The sequence below is a fragment of the Thrips palmi genome, unplaced genomic scaffold (assembly GCF_012932325.1).
Source record: "Thrips palmi isolate BJ-2018 unplaced genomic scaffold, TpBJ-2018v1 HiC_scaffold_1, whole genome shotgun sequence".
NCBI classification, from domain to species: Eukaryota; Metazoa; Arthropoda; class Insecta; order Thysanoptera; family Thripidae; genus Thrips; species Thrips palmi.
In genome coordinates this window covers 9,598,615-9,619,285 of record NW_023144620.1, presented here as the reverse complement: position 1 = coordinate 9,619,285, position 20,671 = coordinate 9,598,615, and the positions used below count along the sequence as shown (strand labels likewise).

General features: G+C 60.4%; 3 protein-coding genes across 3 annotated transcripts; 1 reads left to right on the top strand and 2 right to left on the bottom strand.

The window, feature by feature from the left end:
• Positions 1-532: 532 nt before the first annotated feature.
• Positions 533-4,922, top strand: LOC117643886 (sodium channel protein Nach-like). Its single transcript, XM_034383029.1, has 10 exons — positions 533-823; positions 1,147-1,353; positions 1,625-1,927; positions 2,365-2,503; positions 2,783-3,068; positions 3,596-3,643; positions 3,767-3,835; positions 4,075-4,201; positions 4,555-4,661; positions 4,744-4,922. The coding sequence occupies exons 1-10, from the start codon at positions 696-698 to the stop codon at positions 4,920-4,922; spliced, it is 1,593 nt and encodes a 530-aa protein (XP_034238920.1). The 5' UTR covers positions 533-695.
• Positions 4,923-10,133: 5,211 nt separating this feature from the next.
• On the bottom strand, positions 10,134-13,365 carry LOC117641760 (pancreas transcription factor 1 subunit alpha). Its single transcript, XM_034379358.1, has 3 exons — positions 13,252-13,365; positions 10,915-11,239; positions 10,134-10,324 (listed from the first exon to the last, which is right to left on the bottom strand). The coding sequence occupies exons 1-3, from the start codon at positions 13,363-13,365 to the stop codon at positions 10,134-10,136; spliced, it is 630 nt and encodes a 209-aa protein (XP_034235249.1).
• Positions 13,366-15,070: 1,705 nt separating this feature from the next.
• LOC117642313 (cytochrome P450 307a1-like) lies at positions 15,071-19,886 on the bottom strand. Its single transcript, XM_034380391.1, has 5 exons — positions 19,206-19,886; positions 18,167-18,477; positions 17,774-18,064; positions 17,143-17,347; positions 15,071-16,758 (listed from the first exon to the last, which is right to left on the bottom strand). The coding sequence occupies exons 1-5, from the start codon at positions 19,615-19,617 to the stop codon at positions 16,427-16,429; spliced, it is 1,551 nt and encodes a 516-aa protein (XP_034236282.1). The 5' UTR covers positions 19,618-19,886; the 3' UTR covers positions 15,071-16,426.
• Between the last annotated feature and the right edge of the window lie 785 nt (positions 19,887-20,671).

The window sequence follows — 20,671 nt, the reverse complement described above, 5'->3', positions numbered from 1 at the left end:
CTGACAGTGCAGTGGCTGACAGGCTCGGTGACAGCCGCCCGCGTTCCCACCGCTCCAGTCCAGCCCTCCAGCTGTCGATGGTTGTGACGGTGCTTGCGTGGAGCCTCGCGCACTTGCGGCCCTGGAGGGGGAGGGGGGGGGGGCGTCCGGGACTCGCTAGAACACTCAGAGGACTCGGCCGCGTTGAGGCCGCCGGACCGGAAGTGGAGGCCCCCATCCTCCTAAATTTCAACCCCTCCGCAGGCAGCAGACTGATTCCGACAGTCGCTTCCGTCGCTCTGTCTCTCTCGCACTCATAGAGCGTCTCGTGTGGGTACCAGGCTGGCTTACGACCGGGCCCCAAAGTGGTCGATCGGCGTTTGGCGCGTGGCGGAAACGGGCGGGGCGCCGCGCTGGTCGCACTTTGCCGCACTGGACGTGGCGGTGTCGGAGGGCCTCCACGCAGTGCCCTTGCTCCCCATCAAGACCGCGTCCGCCCGGGCCGCAGTGGCGCGCGCACAGGGAAAGCCCACAGTGCGCTGGACATGCCTGCGGCCGCGGCGAGCCACTGCTTGCCCCCGCTCCGGGCCGCCCTCCGAATGGTCGTGGAGAGCCTCAGGACGGCAGCCTACCGAACAGACGCCGCGAACGCCGCGCAGCCGGAATGACGGCCGAGAAACAGCCGGCCGCCCCGTAGACTCCTACGCTGGCACGCCATGGCGAGGACGGGGGCGGGGACGCCACTGCTGAGCGCGGTCCGGCAGACCATCAGCGAGTTCTCCGAGAACACCTCCATCCACGGCGTGCGGTACATCGCCGAGCACGGACGCCGCTGGGTCGAGAGGTGGGTGGCCGCCAAAAGTCAGCGGCCAGGCGCGGCACAGTGGGCCAGAAGACCGGCGCAGGCGGCCAAAACTCTAGACGCGTTTTGAGCTCCAGAGTCGCTAAACAGAACTCGAGCCGAGCGTGCGACCCCACCAATGGATTGCTCTCCGAACGAGGAATCTATTGGTGGGGGTCACACGCTCGTATCTAGTCCCATATTGCGACCCTGGAGCGCAAAACGCGTCCGGGATTTTGACCGCCTGCACCGGTCTTCTGGCCCTATGAACGGCAGCCGGCAGCCCGCTTGCAGTGCGCCGACCGACTCCGTCGTGCTCTGCGCAGGTTCTTGTGGATCGTGACGGAGCTGGTGTGCATCACGGGGGCCGTGTACATGCTGCTGTACCTGCTCACCAAGTTCCAGGGCAACCCCACCATGACGCGCGTCGAGTCCAACTTCCACGAGGTGGCCGACGTGCCCTTCCCCGCCATCACACTGTGCAACGTCAACCGCATCTTCCGGTCGAGGGCGCGCCGCCTGGTGGACTCGCTGTAACTACACTGCCCTTTTTGGGGCGCTCTGAAGTCTTGACTGTCATTTTCCACGCTTAGGAAGTGTGATGGGGCCTACCGCTGCACAGTGATTCCGAGAGTGGTTTTCGTCGCTCTGGCTCTCTCCGCGACCATACGAAACGCTCCATGAGTGCGAGAGAGACAGAGCGTCAAAAATGACTCCCAAGTCCCGCGCAACAGCGTTGAGCGGCGGGCTGGCCTACCCGTTGCCCGCCAGGCGTTGGCGCGGACTGCCGCCACTTTCTTGCAGGAGGGTCCCGGAGACGCTGTCGGTGTCGCGCCAGGACATGATGGGACTGCTGCCGCTGCTGGGGCAGCTGCTGTCCTCGGCGGAGATGGGCACCAACATCGCGGGGCGCGCGCGCCTGGACGTCATCCTCAAGCACAACAACCTGACGCCCGAGGCCGTGCTCGAGGAGGTGGGGCAGCCGTGCTCCGAGATGCTGGAGCGCTGCAGCTGGGAGGGCCGCGAGGTCAACTGCTCCACCATCTTCTCCAGGACCATGAGCTTCATGGGCTTCTGCTGCGCCTTCAACTCGGACGTCGACTTTTCGTAAGAGTCCTGCCCTGGGCCGGCCTGAGGGAGGCAAAGTGTAGCTGTTTGCCTTCCTTCCAGGCTGGCCCCGGGTTGTCTTACCTTGTGCCCCCTCTGGATCCGCGCCTTGGGTAGGGCCGTCGCACAGTGGGCCAGAAGACCGGTGGAGGCGGCCAAAACTCCAGATGCGTTTTGAGCTCCAGCGTCGCTAAATGGGACTCGAACCGAACGTGTGACCCCACCAATAGATTCCTCGTTCGGAGAGCAATCCATTGGTGGGGTCACACGTTCGGTTCGAGCCCCACTTAGCTACTCTGGAGCTCAAAACGAGTCTAGAGTTTTGGCCGCCTCCACCGTTCTTCTGGCCCACTGTGCGTCGCTGAACCTGACTGCTTCTCCGAGTCCCGACTGACTGACTATCCCTCTGCGCTGCGCTGTGCTGCGCTGTGCTGCAGGCGGGCCGTGCAGCCCACGGCGGCCAAGCCCACGATCCTCAAGACCCCCTTCTTCGGCTACCCGCTGGGGCTGACCGTGCTGCTCAAGCCGCAGACCGAGGACTACTACTGGGGGCCATTCGTCTCCGGCGGCATCGTGGTGTGTGACCCGACGTGTTTTGTACACATTTTGCAGGGGGCGTTACAGTTTTTTGTGCAGACCACACCAATGTCGCTAACCAGGACTCGAACCGAGCGCGAGCGTGTGACCCCACCAATGGATTCCTCGTTCGGAGAGCAATCCATTGGTGGGGTCACACGTTCGGTTCGAGTCCCATTTAGCGCCTCTGGAGCTCAAAGCGCCTCCGGGGATTTCGACCGCCTCCAGCGGTCTTCTGGCCCCCTCTGACTGTGCTTCCTACCGCATGGCCTGCCGCAGTGCGCGGTGCACGACAAGAACGAGGTGGCGACGGAGCGCACCCCGCAGGCCATGGTGCCCATGGAAAAGGAGTCCATGGTGCAGGTGCTGCCGTCCATCCGCAACGCGTCCCCCTCGCTGCGCGACGTGAACCCGCAGCGGCGCCGCTGCCTCTTCGAGGACGAGAACCCCGACGGACCGGACGAGTACAGCTACGACACGTGCGCCATGGAGTGCGACGCCAGCAAGATCTTCAAGGTCTGCAAGTGCCGGCCGCTCAACTTCCCGCGCATCCTGGGACTGAGAGGTGCGCGAGTTCGGACCGAAAATGGAGGGGTCTATGCAGTGCCATGCCACTGACTGAGTCCACTAGTGAGATTGATACGAGGGGCGAATTATACAGCGTTCTGAAGTACACATGAGTACATAAGTAGGGGTGAGTACACCTTCAAAAACTCATAAATTTCACATTTTTAATCGTTTAAAACCTTTATCTAGTGTTCAGACAATACGCAACACCAAACCTTACTTAAAACTAGCAAATTTGGCTAAATTTTGACTTATGAGTACGGGCCAATTTGTACACATGAGTACACTGGTGATTCACCCCTCGGATTGATAGCGAGATGGGCCTTGTCTGTTGCCTCCGTACAGGCGTTTGTACCGCATGAGTCCTTCGTGCAGGTGTGTTTCCTGAGTGGGTTTCAGTTCGGTTCAGTTCGGAGCGAACAATGAGTGCAAGAAATGGCAGACCCCTCGCCGAAAATACTGCTAGAGAACCAAACTAGCAGGTCTTAAAACAATTATAAACGATCTAATTAATATTTTTTTTAGGAACACTCTGTGGCCTTGACAAGCTGCCATGCCTAGCCAAATTCCACGGTACGCATCTGATGTTCACGCTACATCTTTGATTGTCAGAACGTTTTGTTGGTTTGGAAAGAGAAGGGAGCGTGGAGGGGGAATGCCCGAATGACGCCTTTGTGGTGTGTTGGTGCGTTGCAGAGGAAGAACACGACACCATGGTGAAGGGTCAAATCAGAGGGGAAGCACTTCCGTCCAATCCAGGCGAAGGTAAGAAGCTCTGGCGTGCCAAACCGGTGTTGCCACAGCAGAAGGCAAAAATTCCTACAATGCACCAGTGTTGGAGGGGTTGCCAACCTCAGCCTGCCTACTATGCAACTTCTCTTGCAACTTCTCGATGGAAATGCCAGAATATTGCGCAGAAGGCAGGTTGACGTTGGCAATTCTTTAAACATTAGTGCGCCGCGGTGGGTGACCGTGTCTGACGGCGCCCTACCCGGGACTTACAGCGGACAAGCTGTCAGAGGCGATGTCCACGTCGTGCGGCTGCCTGGCGCAGTGCAACTCCGTCAACTACGAGCTGGAGACGACGACGGCCAACTTCAGGGCGCCGCAGCAGGTCCACCGCGACTTCTAGTACGTCGGCCTGGCCAAGGGCCTGGCAGACAGTGGGCCGGAAGACCGGTGGAGGCAGTAAAAGTCCCGGACGCGTTTTGAGCTCGAGAGTCGATTTCTGGGGCTCGAACTCGAACCGAACGTTTGACCCCACAAATGGATTGTTCTCCGATCGAGGAATGCATTGGTGGGGTTACGCGCTCCGTTCGAGTCCTGTTTAGCGACTCTGGAGCGCAAAGCGCGTCTAGAGTTTCGGCCGCCGGCGCCGTTCTTCCGGCCCACTGTGTGGCGGGCGCCCGGGTGCCGTGTTGCAACGAAACGAATCTTGGGCTACTTAAGAATGCCAGCGAATGCGGCGGCCTCTGGTTCCGCAGCCAAGACCTGAACGCCACGGGGCGCTGCCTGCTGCACGTGTACTTCGACAGCCAGACCGCCGTCCTGTACGTCAACGACCTGGTCAGCAACACGGTGCAGCTCATGTGTGAGTAGCGTGAGAGAACGCCTACACTGACAACGTATTAAAAAGAAAACCAAGCAGAGTGGCGATTGCTTCATCTCGGCAGCGTCGTTCGGCGGCATCTTCAGCCTGTTCCTGGGCTGCAGCTTCATGAGCGCCGTGGAGGTGCTGTACTTCTTCACCGTGAGGCTGTGGCTGCTGATGCGCGGCGCGGGCGGCGCGGGCGGCGCTGCCTCGGTGCCCGCCCTGACGCGGGCCGTCGACGAGTCGCCCCCCTACGTGTAAGCACCACGCCGCCGCCGTCGGGGGTTCAAATCCGTTCAAATCCCATCGCCTGTTCGCGATTCTGCCACTCTTTCGACCAGGTTCTCCTTGATCGCTCTCATCGTGTGTCTCTCTCTGTTCTTTACAGCAGTCCGCCCATCGCGTCCGTGACCGGCGGCGGACCCTTCGAGCCGCGGCCCCCCGGGGACGATACCTGGGGCTGGGGAAGCGAGCGGCCCGTCCGCCCCAGGGCGTTCTGAACACTTCGGCCAACCGAGAACGCACCGAAAGCTTGAGTGTACTGAGTACTCAAGTGAGTACTCACTTCGGCTTTCAGTGTGCATCCAGCACGCCGCCAGATCGTTAAATAAACTGCATTCCAAACCCACTGGGCTCACACTCAACGTTTCCTGCCTGCCGTGCAGACACACCACGTTTACTGCGCCACCAGCCTGGTGCCACCAGGCGGCTTGTACTTGCGGCGACCACCGCCCGTTCCACACAAGCGGCGTTAGCGGCGTTAGCCACGGATACTTCCGCTCCGTCATGCGTTTTCTTTCGTTTTGATGATTTTGAGTGGGAGGGGGAGGGGAGCGGGGTTCATCGCGCGAGGTGTGAACGAGCAGGGAGGGGGGGGGGTGCCTCCCTGCGCAGCCCCAGCGTAGCCCTGCGGGGGTGGGAGTTGGGAGGGTGTGTCATCCATCAAGGGAGGGCACGGAGCACAAGCACGGAGAGGCCTCCCCATTGAAAACAAAACACGATTGCGTTACAGAAACAGATGTTTCTCCTCGCGTATAATCTCACACAAACGCAGTGTGGCGCGGCGCCTCCACCCCCTCTACTGCCCGCTGCTCTTTTCTTGGTGGCACGTGACCGACACACCGCGACGCACTGCGAGTGCGCCCAGAATCCCCAGAATCGTGTCGAGGAATCGCATGTAGCGCGGACGACGGCGGCCAAAGACGCGTTTCGAGCTCCAGAGTCGCTAGACAGGACTCGAACCGAGCGTGTGACCCCACCAATGGATTCTTCGTTCGGAGAGCAATCCATTGATGGGGTCACACGTTCGGTTCGAGTCCTATTCAGCGACTCTGGAGCTCTAAACGCGTCCGGGATTTTGACCGCCTCCACCGGTTTGGCCCACTGTGCGCCCCCGTCTTTTCGGGGGTCTCGGGGGCGAGTATCAAATGGCCCGCAGCGCTGCGGCACGGACTCATTAGATGCGATGTTCCCGTTCACGCCGATCCTGGTGGCGCAGGGCGGCGGGGCAGGGGGAGGACGACCCGGAGGGGGCGGGGGAGGCGGGGGGTGCGTGGCCACTGGAGCGCGACGCAGAGGCCAAGCGGCGGGGTCGCGGACTTGGCCACCTGGAGCAGCGCGGCGGCGCCGAAAGCAGGTCGCCGTCGTCGACGAGGTCGTCGACGAGGTCGTCGACGAGGTCGTCGACGAGCACGAGGACGGCGAAGAGCGAGCGAGCACCGAGACTGCGGGCAGGGGGCCGTGTCTTGGCGGTACAAAGTGGACACACCGGCACGAGCAAATTGTGCCGCGGTCCGCTATCCTGCACTGTTTGACGTGAAACGGGATCTCGGCGCCGAAACTCCGCGGGGTGGGGCGGGGCGTGCGGTTTCGACGCCCAGCTGCGCCGTTGATTGACTCGCACAAATATTACCCCCGTATTAAGTGGCTATTGAGGGCGCGGCACCGCAGCTCCGCGGCGGAGGGGTGCGGCGGGGAGGTCCCGGCCACGGCGTGCAGCACCCCTCCCCTCCCCCACCCCTCCCCTTCGAGTGGAGTGGAATTAGCGCGGACCTTCCGGTTATTGTTACACGTGGTAATCGTTCCGTGAAGTATGCGCTGCTTTGCTTAAACATTCTCAAATATTCCAGGTCCGCCTTTCCTTTGCCGTTTCTTTCGCAAAAGAAATAAAATAGACTTTGACAGGCTGATTTCATTTTTTTGTGTGTTTGCTAGAGCCTACCTGGCTTGATACCTGACTCCATGTGCGACAGTTGATGTTCGCGCTGAGAAGACTGACTCTGTTCTGTTCGCTCTGGTCGCGGCGTGGGCGGCACGGGATGAATACCGAAGACCCGGCCGGACTCGGTCGACCGGTCCACCTTGCCCTCGACGCGACGCCGCGACGCCGCGACGCCGCGGCCTACCCTCGTCCTCGGTCTTCGGCTCTTCGGTCGGCACCGTAGGCACCGCATTGGACGGGATTTACATTTCCAAGAGCGGCCAGCGTTAAATCTGCAGATTGAAATCTCGCCCGTCTCGCTCCTCCCCCGCGAGAAGTAGTTTACAAACAATATCAAAACTGCACCGCGGTGGCGAGGGCGCGCGCGACGCGACGCGAAGGGTGTGGACAAGTGAGGACACGTGCACGGCCGGTGCTGGCGTGTGCCGGGCCGGGGGAGGGGAGGGGTGGGGAGGGGGAGGGAGGGGGTCCTGGGGGCGCTAATCTCACCGCCCCCGAGCCGTGCCGGGCCGTGCCGGGCCGTGCCCTCCTAATCAGGGATTACGGCAGCGCTGTCAAAGCAGCAGCCGCCTTGCGTCCCTAGCGCATCAACGCTTAGCGACGCGTAGCGATAACATCGCCCAGCTGGCCGCGCATACGTTGAGCCGGCCAGCTGGGGAATCCGTTCTGTTTTCGCGACTTCAAGTTTCGGAAGGCCGATTTTGAACTCCGATTCCGAGTTTCAACAGGTAAGATATGGCTCCGCGGCACGACATAGTCAAACTGCCTCGGCATCCTGGTGGTCGTGGAGGCCCTAGGCCCTGGAGGCCCTGCGAGGTCCCGAAGGCCCTGGAAGTCCGGGAAATCCTGCAAGTCCTGCAAGTCCTGGAGGTCCCGAGGACTCTGGAGTTCCTGGAGGCCCTGGAGGCCCTCGAAGTCCTGGAGATCCTTCAGGTCCCGAGGGCCCTGGAAGTCTTGGAAATCCTGCAGGCCCTGGAGGCACGGGCGAGGTGGTGAGGCGGAAAGCTCGTCGTCAATACTTGATGAGTGCGGCGACCGCCACTGAAAGCACTGCACACGCGTGGCCGCGTGGCACATGCAGGTGCCGTGCCACACCGCGCCACAGCCCAGCGACAGTCCGCAGGTGCAGCACGGGCGGGGCGGGGCGGGGCGGGACGGGGCGGGGCGGGGCGGGGCGGGGCGGGGCGAGGCGGGGCGGGGCGGGGCGGGCCGGGGCGGGCCGGGGCGGGCCGGGGCGGGCCGGGGCGGGCCGGGGCGGGCCGGGGCGGGGCGGGGCGGGGCGGGGCCGGGCCGGGCGGTGGATAAGGCAGACCAAGGCGGGGTGCGGGGAATCGGTAAGCACCGGGCTAGCTGCAGGTGCGTCGTCAAAACCACTTCCAGACCACTCAATTATTTAACGCGTCCTGTATGGCGGTAATAAGCAGAAGGGGGAAAGGGGGGGGGACCTCCCCGACGACGTCCGACGTCCGGCTGTCCGGGTTTAAAGGGCCAGGGTGCGTGAGGGGGAAGTTTAAAGTTCAGGTGGCAGGCGACAGGGGTGGGGGAGGTCAGGAGCATCACATGTGTGCGCATCGCCTCGCCCCGCCACGTCAAGCACCCCGCGGGCCTCGCCTGCCTCGCCGCCCCGGCGGCCAGCACGCGGATGGCACGCCAGGTGGTGGCCGAGGCCGCGGCCGCGGAGGACTGGCACCGCCGGCACCGCTAGTCACGGCGAGCGGCAGAAACAATCAACGAAACGAATTGGCGGCGGCGTCCGCGGCCCACCCCCATGCGAAGCGCAGCGCGCAGCGCCCCGGCGAGGCGGAGAAGTGCCTGTCCGTCCAGCGAGTCCCGCGCCGAGTCCGCCGCCGTGTCTTTTGCACGCCTCGGCACGTGTTTGCCCTCCTTTTGTACGCTGACTCCGAACAAGCGCTCCGTCGCTCCGTCTCTCTCTCTCTCTCTCTCTCGCGCTCGCGAGACGAGCGCGAGAGAGACGGGACGACGGCGGCGTCGTGCGGAAGCGCTCGGGCAGGCCGACAACTGTATAAACACGCGGGAATGGCGCTTTAATGGAGCGCGAATGGGGTGTGATGACTGCGGAGCACTGCGAGGCACTGCGCAGCGCTGCGGAGGGGTGGACCCCCCTGCGGCTGCGCGGCCGCGTGGCCCTCGACCGGGATTAGCGCTGGGAAAGAAAGAGCCTGGCGGACCACCGCGACGCCCAGGGGAAGGGGAGGGGAGAGGGGGGGGGGGTTCGGTAATCCAGCGCGATACACACATGGATACGTCATATACGGTTCGGGTAACGGACGCCACCGCCGGTGGCACAAAGCCGTGAAAAAAAAATTATTGTAAATTAGAATTGAATGGAAATGCGGCGTTGAATAACATTTATGAGCTAATTTATTATAGTTTCAAACAAAACACAAAATTGAAAATTAACAGTTTGGCGCCATCTAGTAAATGGGTTGTTGTTCTGCTACTTTGGTGAGGACCAACTCGTTGCGAGAAACAAAAATAATCTAAATTTAAAAATAATAACAAAAAAGAGAGTATGGCAACATGCGATAGTGTGAGTATCACTAAGATCCGAAAGATCATGACTAGATCCGTATGACAATGTTCATTCAAAGTGACTAGAACAGCTGGTAGATTGTCACTTATTGTTCAAAAAATAAAAACAAATAAAATAAACAAGTTCGTTAACTTATGGAAGGAATGTTCAATTCAGAGACAGAAAACAACATGTTGAAGCGCTGAAAGATTCGCCACTGTAACTGCACGACACACGATGAACTAACACCGCCCAGTGTATGTGTGTGCCGTAGCTCCGCAATCACGTGCACATGTCGGGCCTGAAGCCCAGCGAATCTGTCGCATACCTAGGCGTACCTTACTCTACGTCAAATTGATTCTCTTTATCACAGAAATTGCCTCTATATTTTCGCACCAGCCGAGTGCTTGTCTGTCCTTCTCTGCCTAGCCCACACTTGTCATCAGCGTCCTAGAAAGAGAGCCACTGATTTCGTTTCTCGTGGAAGATCGTCGCAGCGCTCTGCCGGCGACCGCCTTGCAGCATGGCGGCGTCGCGGCGCCGCGGTGGCGGTGGCGGTGGGCGGGGCCTGCTGGGGGTGGCTGGGGTGGGCCGGGCGGGGCTACGCGGAGGCGCGGCCCCCGAGGGCGGCGCGGCGACGTTCGGACAGCGCTACGCCTCCTGCAGGTGTTCGCCGGCGCTGCCCGCCCGCCGGCGAGGCCAAGTAGGCCCCGCTGGCCTAGTCCATGCCGTAGGGGCCCTGGTCGTGCTGCATGTGCGGCCCCGACGGCGACTCGGTGCCGCACGGGTTGCCGGCCGCGCGCGGGTCCTGCGGCGTCCACACCTTGGCGTACATGACCCCGTTGGTGCACGTCTTCTTGTCCGTGGACCACGACAGCGAGTGCGCCGTGTGCACTGAGCCGTGGCTGGCTGCAAGCAGAGCAAAGCAGAGAGCGCGTCGGTCAGCGTCGCAACACCGCCTCCACCGCCCCACAGTGGGCTAGAAGACCGGTGTAGGCGGACAAAACTCGAGGCGCGTTTTGAGCTCCAGAGTCGCTAAACAGGACTCGAACCGAGCGTGTGACCCCAATTCCGCGTTCGGAGAGCAATCAGTTGGTGGGGTCACACGTTCGGTTCGAGTCCTGTTCAGCGACGCTGGAGCTCAAAACGCGTCAGGGATTTTGACCGCCTCCAACCGGTCGTCTGGCCCACTGTGCGGCCCAACGGTACGCACCGAGCGTTGGTTACCCACTCGGGGAATCATGTGTACACTCACTGTACAGTAGGCTTAGTCCGGGAATCAATCGTAACTTTTTTAAAATTTTATCGAAAATATTTAAAATTGCAATGGACAGACATAGCCATTCTATGGTAGTGATTACAAAACGTACAAGGCACTCGAAAGCAAAGAAAGGTCTTCGAAAACCGTCACTTTTCTCGTGAGATGTACTGAGTTCACCAAAATTAACCAGTGGGTAACCCCTCGGTACGTACGCACGCGAAGAAGACATTGCACTCACTCCTGAGGATGACCTTCGGCTGCGGCGGCGGCGACGGCTTGGAGCCCTTGCCCACCCTGGCGACGCCCTGGCCGGCGGCGCGGTCCCGCTCGCGCACCAGGTCGCCGAGGAAGCCGATGTAGCCGATGGCCAGCTTGAGCGTGTCCACCTTGGAGAGGCGCTTCTCGTAGGGCAGCGTGGGGATGTGCGCGCGCAGCCCCTCGAAGGCCGAGTTGATGCTCTGCATGCGGCGCCGCTCGCGCAGGTTGGCGGCCTGACGCTGCGACGCCTGCTGCGACGAGCTGCGCCGACGGCCGCCGCTGCTGCCGCGCCCGCGCCGGTTCTCCTGAAACGGAAAACACCCAACTGAAAATGGAGTCGGAGTTTGAGTTGGAGAGTTGCTTCGATTTCGTTGACTCTCGGAGCGCGATGCGACGACGGTGATAAGGACACGCGGGCGGGGCCGGCCGCAGGGGCCGCAGGGGCCGCGGGGGCCGCAGGGGCCGCAGGGGCCGCATCACAGTGGGCCAGATGACCGTTGGAGGTGGCCAAAAGTATAAACGCGTTTTGAGTCGCTAAACAGGACTCGAACCAAACGTGTGACCCCATCAATGGATTCCTCGTTCGAAGAGCAATCCATTGGTGGGGTCACACGCTCGGTTTGAGTCCCATTTAGCGACTCTAGAGCTCTAAACCCCTCCGAGATTTTGATCGCCTCCACCGGTCTTCTTATCTGGCCCACTGTGAGAGGCCCCAGGCATCAGCCAGGTCGGCCCCTTGGGGTGAAATTCGAAACACAGCCGGCAGGTCCAGTGTTCGATGCTCTTCTCGCCTCATTTGTAACAATTGCCCCCCTCCCTTTCCCCCTCTCTCCCTACCCCTGCCTCCCCCCCCCCTTCTCGTCGCGGTCCGCCGCGCACCTCCTCGCACTCATTACGAGCGCATTCACGGACTATTTAGACGCGAAATGCGCGTGTCATCGCGACGAAGACGGAGGGACATTGCCGCCGCGGGTGGGACTCGAACCCGGGACGCGCCCGCCGAGCACACACTGTGAATGTCTAACACACGATTAAATTTGAGCTACCCGCATGTTGCTGTGGATTCGGCGCAACCATGAGACGAAGCAAAATTCCCGAGGGGGGAACAGCTTCCCACATTCGTTGTACAAAATTTGACCACATTCCACATTCAGGTGGCAAAAACGCCTGTAAGTAGGCAACATGTGTGTCAAAAACGCCTGAAATCTTGCACATTCTTGAACATTCACACAATCATTGTACACAAAATTTTACAGTGGGTCACCCCTCGAAAATTCCTCAATATTGGGAATCTTTTTGGGGGGGATTTTCATTGTAAGATACACAGGAAAAGCTTCGGGGGAAAAGTAACATTACCCTTATTGCGCCAAGCGCGGATCCGGGGGGGGGGGGGGGGGCAAAAGGACAATTGCCCCCACCTTGACCCCTAGATAGCCGCCTGAAAGGTAGGCAAAAAGCACCAATTTGCCCCTGTAAGTAGGCAAAAAGTGCTGCTCTGCCCCCCCCCCCTTGGGCTGACTCTGGATCCGCCACTGTATTGCGCTTTCATTTAATTCGCATGATTGGAAATTTCTTGGCGAGACTGGGCATTTAGAAGTGCTGGCAAGGTTGGACACTCCACTGTCTTCCTCTCTCGTTGAAACAGGACGCCGCCGTCACGTGGCCATCGCGCAGCGCGCACGTCTTTGTCTTTCACTCACAAAACGAGCTCCCGGTGGGGCGTCGGCGCGTTGGAGCGTTGGCGGCCACCAATGTATGCACTTGCGTCTCCGAGACATCACTCTCGGGAATTCAAATGCGAGGGGCGCGATGTATTTCGGTGGGCCGCACGCTTGTCTGTGTGTCTGTGTGCGTCTTTGTGTGCGTCTGTGAGCACGTCTGTGTGTCTGTGTGTGTGTGCAATCGGCCGGCGACATTCACCTTGCCGCGCAATGGCGGGCTGCGTTATTTTCGTCAGCGTGACGCGCGATCTGCCGAAATTCGGAAGTGACCCAGACTCCGGCATCGCAATGCCTGGCAATGCCCAGTGCGCTCGCCAGTGGGCCATAGACCGGTAGAGGCGGTCAAAATTCTAGACGAGTTTTGAGCTCCAGAGTCGCTGAACAGGACTCGAACCGAGACCCCACCAAATGGATTGCTCATTTGGACCTCGGCAAGATAGCCTCAGTGAAGGTCACATTATTTCGGACGTAGTGACACCCAAAAAAGTAGCTTCTTCAACCAAGAAATATTGACTGACAACAGGTGAATTTACTCGCTACGCCCAAGTAAATTCCCCTGGGTTCAAGAAGCTACTTTTTCGGGTGTGGCTGCTGACCTGGTCGCTGAAGGCGTCCTCGCTGTGGCTGCTGTCGTCGTCGTCCAGCCAGAGGTCCTCGCCGTGCGAGGAGCAGCTGTCCCCGAGCGTGCCGTAGCCGTCCAGGCTGAACATGGTGGCGAAGGCGGTGCTGCCCGTGGTCGTGCCGGGACGGCCTACGCCGTGCTACGCGGTGTCCGCTCGCTGCCGGCGGCGAGGGCGGCGAGGACGGCGAGCAGGCTGTCTACGTGGCGGCCGCGGACGGCAGTGCCGCATGGCCTCGGCCAGGCCTCGGCGGCAGAGCGGCGAACGCGCGCACGAGCAGAGGGACGACTGGAGCAGGGCGAGCAGGGCAGGCAGAGCTAGAGGCGCAGCTAGAGGCAGAGCCACCCCTCAGCCAGCCAGCGGGCTGCGCGCAGTGTGCACCCCGAGCCGCGCCGCCACCGAGCTGCCCCGGCCCGCCGCCATCCCGCCACCCCAGCGCTCTCTGCCGGGGGGTGACAGCAATACTGCACCACTGGAAGGGGGAGGGGAGCGGCGAAATGACCGAAATGACGCTCTAGTCAGGTGTGCTGATGAGTTGCGCTCCGGAGCGTGACCGGTCCCATCTTCTCATCCCTCTTCCGCCTTCCCTACCCCCATACCCTCCGTCCGTCTGTCTGTCTGTCTGTCTGTCTGTCTGTCTGTCTGTCTGTCTGTCTGTCTGTCTGTCTGTCTGTCTGTCTGTCTGTCTGTCTGTCTGTCTGTCTGTCTGTCTGTCTGTCTGTCTGTCTGTCTGTCTGTCTGTCTGTCTGTCTGTCTGTCTGTCTGTCTGTCTGTCTGTCTGTCTGTCCGTCCGTGTGTCCGTGCGTCTATCTGCCCGCTCGTCGTCACTTGTTTTCGCCCGGTCTCTTCGGGCCGGCGAGCGCGGGCGAGCGCCAAGCGCCCGGTGGGCAGCCTGTCCCGTGCCGCAGGGCCGTTCGGCGGGCTTGCCTACCCCGCCTTCATTAGGCGCACTGGCGGCGGGCAGCGCGGCGGCGCGGGACAAGCAGCGACTGCGCTACGCTGCACAGTGGGCCAGGAGACCGGCGGAGGCGGCCAAAATCCCGGACGCGTTTTGAGCTCCAGCCGAACGTGTGACCCCACCAATGGATTGCTCTCAGAGCGGGGAATCCATTGGTGGGGTCACACGTTCGATTCAAGTCCGTATCAGCTACTCTGCAGATCAAAACGCGTCTAGAGTTTTGGCCGCGCCTCCAGCGGTCTTGCCGTGCTTGCAACGCTGTCGCCACGCCCTCGCCACACGGATGCCACACGAACCCGACACAATAATTCAAAACAACAAACGATAACAGAATGCGCGTCGTTTGCAACCGCGTACCTCGGTGGGGCGCGGTGGGGCGCAGTGGGGCGCGGTGGTGGGGCGCGGTGGTGGGGCGCGGTGGTGGGGCGCGGTGGGGCGTGGTGGGAAGGTCCGCACCTGACGGATCAATAGTCGCGGGGCGCAAAATGGCGGTCGGGGAGGGAGGCGAGGGAGGGGCACTGGGGCCGAGGCAGGCCGAGGAGACCGGGGCCACTGGGAAAGGAAGCAGCTGCCTAAGCAGGATCGGTCCAACCAGTCCAACCACCCCGGCCTGCCGCGGCCTCGCGGACGGGACGGCACGGGAAAGGACGGCCCGCCCGCCCAGGGAAAAACACGTTTGCATGCAACGCGTCGTTGGGGGTAAAAAGAATTATTAAAAACGCCGCCTGGTTTTGGTTTCATTGTATTTTGGGATAAAGAAGAAGTACATCGTTTCTGCCGTTGGCATTCGTGCATTGGTGGAAGGGAAAAGTGCGACGCGAGAGAAATACCACAAAGTATATTCAATATCTTTATTCGTAGCGCAATATGGTTTGCGAGGCCGACGGACCTCCGTCACATGTAGTCATAATGCTCTGAAGGAAGCACTCCGTGTATTGATACACGCAAAACTCCAGCGGAGTTGCAAAACAGAGAATTTTCATTTCAAACCTTTCTTAAAATGAGAGTTTTGTTACAATGAGCCAAAACAAGTTGTTGTCGGAAATCTACAAACAAGGAAAGAATCATTTTGTTTTTCACTAAAATATTGATGGAGCTGTTTGACTTTAATTCAACTTTTCCGTAAAGGCTCAATTCAGTTCCTGCCTTTTGTTGCTTGTCAGATTGATACGCCGTTATAAGTCCAACAGCGATTTCAAAATAAATACTAATATGTTACGAGATATAAAAAAAGACTCGATTGTGTGCACGGTCTGTGGCACGCTTGTTCTCGTTTGACGCGTCACTTGCTCAACAGAACATCAATGAAAAATACCTTTTACAAAAAAAAAAACTGGAGTTGTGAGAGCATAAATTTTTAATTTACAACATTATTTCCGATACTTTCTCAACGTCCAGATGGTCATTATCTTTGGCAATCGTTGTCAGCCTCAACAAGCAGTCCAAGAATGTCTTATTCAGTCAATCGGGGATCGATACCATTTACCACCGACTTCGGGCCTTTCAAATTACGACCCTACCGTCTCCCCTTGTCAGTCCGGTACATGCCATTCCACTACGCATGTCGAATTTTGACCTCGTGCCGAAAAAGCCGAAGCTGGTTCCCCTTCGGGTTGAGTAGGACAACATAAAGGTTGTCTGAAATTTGACGGAACCTTCCGATTAAAAAAGAGCTTGAGAACGCCTGATAGCGCCCAAGAGTCCCTCCCTTCCCCTCCCTACCAAAACAAATTATTTTTTTTTAGCCCCAACTTTTGCTTCTGTATAGATATTTTTTTGCCCATAATGGATAAACATTTGAACCAATTTTTCATGACACTTTTTCAAAAGGCCTCTCCACACTGCAAGGCAGAGACTTCATCCTGTCGCAGCCCAACTGTTTACGAGAAATAAATAACAACTTCAACTGAAGGAAACAAAACGAAATAATAATGACTGGCGCGAACTTATACAGACCAGTCGCCAATTGTGTTTGATTATACACCGGTTAAATTCGTTACTCGCGGGCAACCTGGCTGCCAGTGATTAATTCAAATCATGGAAAATAACACTGATGTGAAAATTAAAAAAGGAAAAAGACCAGTACTTCTGTGGCATGGCGAACTTCTCCGAAGAAGTCCTTCTCCCCTCAATTCATAAATTAATTCCCCTCCTCGCTATTTGAATTTGCATTAAATAAAGGCCTAAACGGAACTACCGCCGCTCGAAGTGGAACTGGAACGAGTCCCAGGGCAGGGCGAGGTTGCCGATGGGCACGGTGTAGTCGCGGCCCTGCACTGGTAGGATTCTGTACTCGTTGAGGAGGTTGGCGACCGTGGCGAAGGACACGTACTGCACCATCTTGTAGCCCATGCAGGACCGGCGGCCGCCGCCGAAGGGCAGGAAGTGCTCGGGCTTGGACAGGCGGCCCTCGGGGGACACGAAGCGCTCGGGCATGAAGTCCTCGGGCTTGTCCCACAGCGCAGGTGACATGTTGAGCTCGTAGTTGTTGAGGAAGATGAGGGTGTCCTTCTCCACTTTGTGTCCTGCGGAACAAGGCGCGGGCGTGAGCATGCGCGAGGCGACGAGGACGCCGACGACGGCACGGCTCCACAGTGGACCAGACGACCAGTGGAGGCGGTCAAGGTCCCGGACGCGTTTTGAGCTCCAGAGTCGCTAAATGGGACTCAAACCACCCGTGTGACCCCACCGATGGATTGCCCTCCGAATGAGGAAACCATTGGTGGGGTCACACGTTCGGCTTGAGTCCTACTCAGCGACCCTGGAGCTCAAAACGCGTGTAGAGTTTTTGTCCGCCTGCGCCGGACTTCTGGCCCACTGTGGGCGCGCGTCCCGGCCCTCTGGGAACCTCACCACCTGCAGGTTGCAGGCGTGCCGTGCCACCGTTTTCGTCGTTTCGCTCCCCTTACCGGCAATGCTGGCGTCCTGGTTGGCGACGTGCGGCACGATGGGCGACGCGATCAGGCGGATTGACTCCAGGATGACGCCCTCGGTGTACGGCATGAGCGTGCGGTCCGCCAGGGTGACGCCCTTGCCGGGCGACACGCCGGCGCGCACGGCCTCCTCGTGGACGCGGTCCTGGACCTCGGGGTGGGTCGCCACGTACGCCAGCACCTGCGAGCACACGGTGGTCAGGTCGCGACGCCGTCGATTCCGCCGACGGTGTTGCATCCGGAACTGCAGTGCGGCCGTCGGTCTATCTCTCTCGCCCTCGTGGGTCTCGTCGTCTCAAAGGCGCGAGAGAGACACACCGACGACCGCACTGCGCGGAATCACCCTGCTGCCCACCCTCCCTCGGCCTCACTCGCCACTCGCCCGGCTCGCCCGGCTGTGTGTTTAGCGCGGCGGGGGTTCGAACCCAGAACGAGAGCGAGGCCGAAGCCGCAGCGGGAAATGCGCCATGCGGGTGGTTCGTGAGCGAGGGCGCGCTGCAGGGATTTGGAGGATTGGTGTGGGTGGGGCTGTGAAGCGCCGGGGCTGTGAAGCGCCGGGGCTGTGAAGCGCCGGGCTGTGCACCCAGACGAACCTGCCACCACTCACCTTGACCAGCAGGTTGCCGACGGCCGAGTGGCCGCCCACGATGTCCTCCAGCGCGAACATGGCCGTGTCCCAGGTCATGGCGGGCTCGGCGTTGCCGCGCACGTGGCCGATCAGCTCGTCCACGTAGTCCTGGTCGTGCTCCGGGACGCGCGCCTGCTCCCACGAGTCCAGGCGGTCCTGGACGATGCACTCCGTCATGAAGTCGCGGATCTTGTGGCTCCAGCCGGACAGCTGGGACAGGTGGCGGGAGTGCAGGGGCAGCAGCCAGGGAAGGAAGTCGGCGGCGTAGCCCTGGAAGGGGTACGGAGTCAGGCGGGACAACCTTTGCGACGTTTGCGACTGGATCTGGATCCGCCCCTGTCGCCCTTGTACAGTAGTACGCCAGACACTGACCTGGTTCACCTCGTAGAAGATGCGGTCGAAGTTGCGCACGAGGTTCTGGAAGTTGGCGTTGTCGGGCTGGAAGCGCTTGGTGCAGAAGTAGGACGTGAAGACGTTGGCGCAGGCGGCGAGCAGCAGGGGCTTGGCCTCGACGGCGGCGCCGGGGCCGGCCGCGGCCAGCGAGCCGCGCACCGCGTCCAACTCGGTGGCCAGCAGCGAGTCCAGCTGCGTCCAGCGCGAGGACATGGCGCGCGGGAAGGTGTGCGCGCGCAGCATCTCGCGACGCGCCTTCTGCACCGAGGACCAGTCGCAGAACGCCAGCGCTGCAACACGTCGCCATGTTTGCCTTTACGCGCGGCCCGTTTCGCACAGTGGGCCAGAGCAGAGGTCTGCAATGGACCGTTCTGGCTCGGAACTGATAGCTTGCCGCGACCAAAGCCACTTGTCCTCGAACTGTTGGCTTCATAGCCATTGGACCTACAAGAACTGTTGACCACCTTCGAGTCCCGGCACCGCCATCATTTTTTTGAGCGATTTTTTTTGCTGTGGCAGCCGCTAGATGTTCGGCCGTCTGTATGGAACAAGCGCTTGCTTTTGCGCGGTTACGAGAAGCAGTGTTCGGAATCAGACGGCTGCTAAGATGCCATCTCTCGCGCGCTTTGCTTGCTGGGCGCGGCGCGCTAACGCGATGCGGCGGGCCGTGTCTGAGTGAGTGAGACAGCCGCGCCCCGTCCGTCCGCGTTGTGACACTCCGGTCATACGCGATGCCATGCCAATGGCCATGCCAATGGCCATGCCAATGGGCATGGAATCGACTCCATTTGGTTCCATTAGGTTCGATTCGATTCGGGAGCAGGTCATGCAAAGTGTGTCAGCCCAGCCACCACCGCGTGACTCCAGCCAGCGGAGCGGGGCGTTGGCGGGGTGGGGCGAGGAGCCAACGTGCAACGTGTGCAACGTGCAAGCGGACCCCAGTGGCCCCAGTGGCCCAAACCGAAACCGAAACCCCCCTCCCCCTTTTCGGCGGATGCAGTAGAGCGAGTCAACTCACAGTTCTCCTTGTCGCCGCAGAAGAGCTCGTGGTAGCGGCGGAAGTTGGGGCGGCCGTCGAACTGGGCGCCCTTGGCGACGAGGACCTCCTTGATGTTGGCCAGGCCGTTGACGACGACGCAGGGCACGCTGCCGAGGCTCAGCTTGAACACGCTGCCGTAGCGCTGGGCCAGGTCGCCGAACGCCTGGTAGGGCACGGCGTACCCGGCCAGCAGGTGGAGGTTGCCGATGACGGGCCAGGCGTGGGGGCCCGGTGGCGGCTGCAGCTCGTCGCCGTACTCCGCCTCGAGGAGCTTCGCCTTGGCGGCGGCGCGCGCCTGGCGCGCACGGTCGGCCAGGAACAGGGCGACCACCACGACGGCGGCGCACAGCAGGAGGGAGGTGGAGGCGCTCACGGCGAACAGGGACTCCATTTCGATGTGAATTTGACTTTCTTTGACACGGAGAAATAAGGGGGAAATTTTCTTATCAGCACACTTTGGGAACCACTGTTGTTGTTTCTTGATTGATATCTTCGTTCGATGAGTTGGTTTCGGTCTTCTTTAGGGCGAGTTTCGGTTGTTTGTGTGGGTGAATTTTGCTTGTGGTGTTAGTCCGAGATGTTTGTGATTTTTTTTGTGTGTGAGCTGAGCGAGAGGTATGAGAATCTCTGCGGTGCCAGGAGTTCTGGACAGCTAGAGGCTTTCTCAAGCTCTGCGCGGCTGCCCGGGGGCGAGCGGTGTTATATAGGCGGTCCTGCCTCGGTCCTGGGCCCTCCGGCCGGCCGGCCAGCCAGCCAGGGGGCAGGGGGCAAGGCACGGCAAGGGAGGGCAAGGGAGGGCGGCGCAGGACAGGGCAGGGCAGGGCAGTGCTGATCCATTATGAATGGGCAATGGTAGCAACGGGCGGACTGGCCTGCGAGTCAGAGCCACGCCCGCCACGCCGGCATGGGGGTGCATCGGGGTGCATGGGGGTGCATCGGGGTGCAAGGGGAAGGGGTGCATTGGAGTGCACGGGGTTGGGCGCGTGCAGCGGCGATACCCCACGCCCCATGGGTAGCAGCCAAGGGGGAAGTGTCAAGTCCGAGGTGTCAAAGCTTAAAGTGCCAAGCCAGAAGTGTCCAGCCGGAAGTGCCAAGACGGGATTGTTAACCCGGAAGTGCCAAGCCGGGAGTGTCTAGTCAAGCCGGAAATGCCAATCAACAGAAGTGTCAAGGCGGAAGTGTCAAGCTGGAAGAGTAAAGCCGGAAAGTCAAGCCGGAAGTGTCTTCCCCGCCACGCGCTGGCTGTGTCGAGCTGGTCGAGCGGGGTCCCCGTTTCGGCCTGGCTGGCCTTGGCCGCCAAGCGCGCTCTGCACTGCGCGCCCTGCCCCGCCATGCCCCGCCATGCCCCGCCCCGCCATGCCCCGCCCCGCCCCGCCATGCCCCGCCCCGCCCCGCCATGCCCCGCCCCGCCCCGCCACGCCCCGCACCCCGTACTGTATGTCAAG

Bases quoted from the DNA above. Each gene is read 5' to 3' on its own strand.
- LOC117642313 (XM_034380391.1), bottom strand. From the start codon at position 19,617: ATGGAGTCCCTGTTCGCCGTGAGCGCCTCCACCTCCCTCCTGCTGTGC. The intron at 18,065-18,166 runs GTCAGTGTCTGG...TACCCCTTCCAG, and splicing joins TCTTCTACGAGGTGAACCAG to GGCTACGCCGCCGACTTCCT. The intron at 16,759-17,142 runs GTAAGGGGAGCG...CTTGTTCCGCAG, and splicing joins CCAGGACGCCAGCATTGCCG to GACACAAAGTGGAGAAGGAC.
- LOC117641760 (XM_034379358.1), bottom strand. From the start codon at position 13,365: ATGTTCAGCCTGGACGGCTACGGCACGCTCGGGGACAGCTGCTCCTCG. The intron at 11,240-13,251 runs GTCAGCAGCCAC...TTTCCGTTTCAG, and splicing joins AGGACGCCTTCAGCGACCAG to GAGAACCGGCGCGGGCGCGG. The intron at 10,325-10,914 runs GTGAGTGCAATG...CTCTGCTTGCAG, and splicing joins GCCGAAGGTCATCCTCAGGA to CCAGCCACGGCTCAGTGCAC.
- LOC117643886 (XM_034383029.1), top strand. From the start codon at position 696: ATGGCGAGGACGGGGGCGGGGACGCCACTGCTGAGCGCGGTCCGGCAG. The intron at 824-1,146 runs GTGGGTGGCCGC...TGCTCTGCGCAG, and splicing joins GGACGCCGCTGGGTCGAGAG to GTTCTTGTGGATCGTGACGG. The intron at 3,069-3,595 runs GTGCGCGAGTTC...TATTTTTTTTAG, and splicing joins GCGCATCCTGGGACTGAGAG to GAACACTCTGTGGCCTTGAC.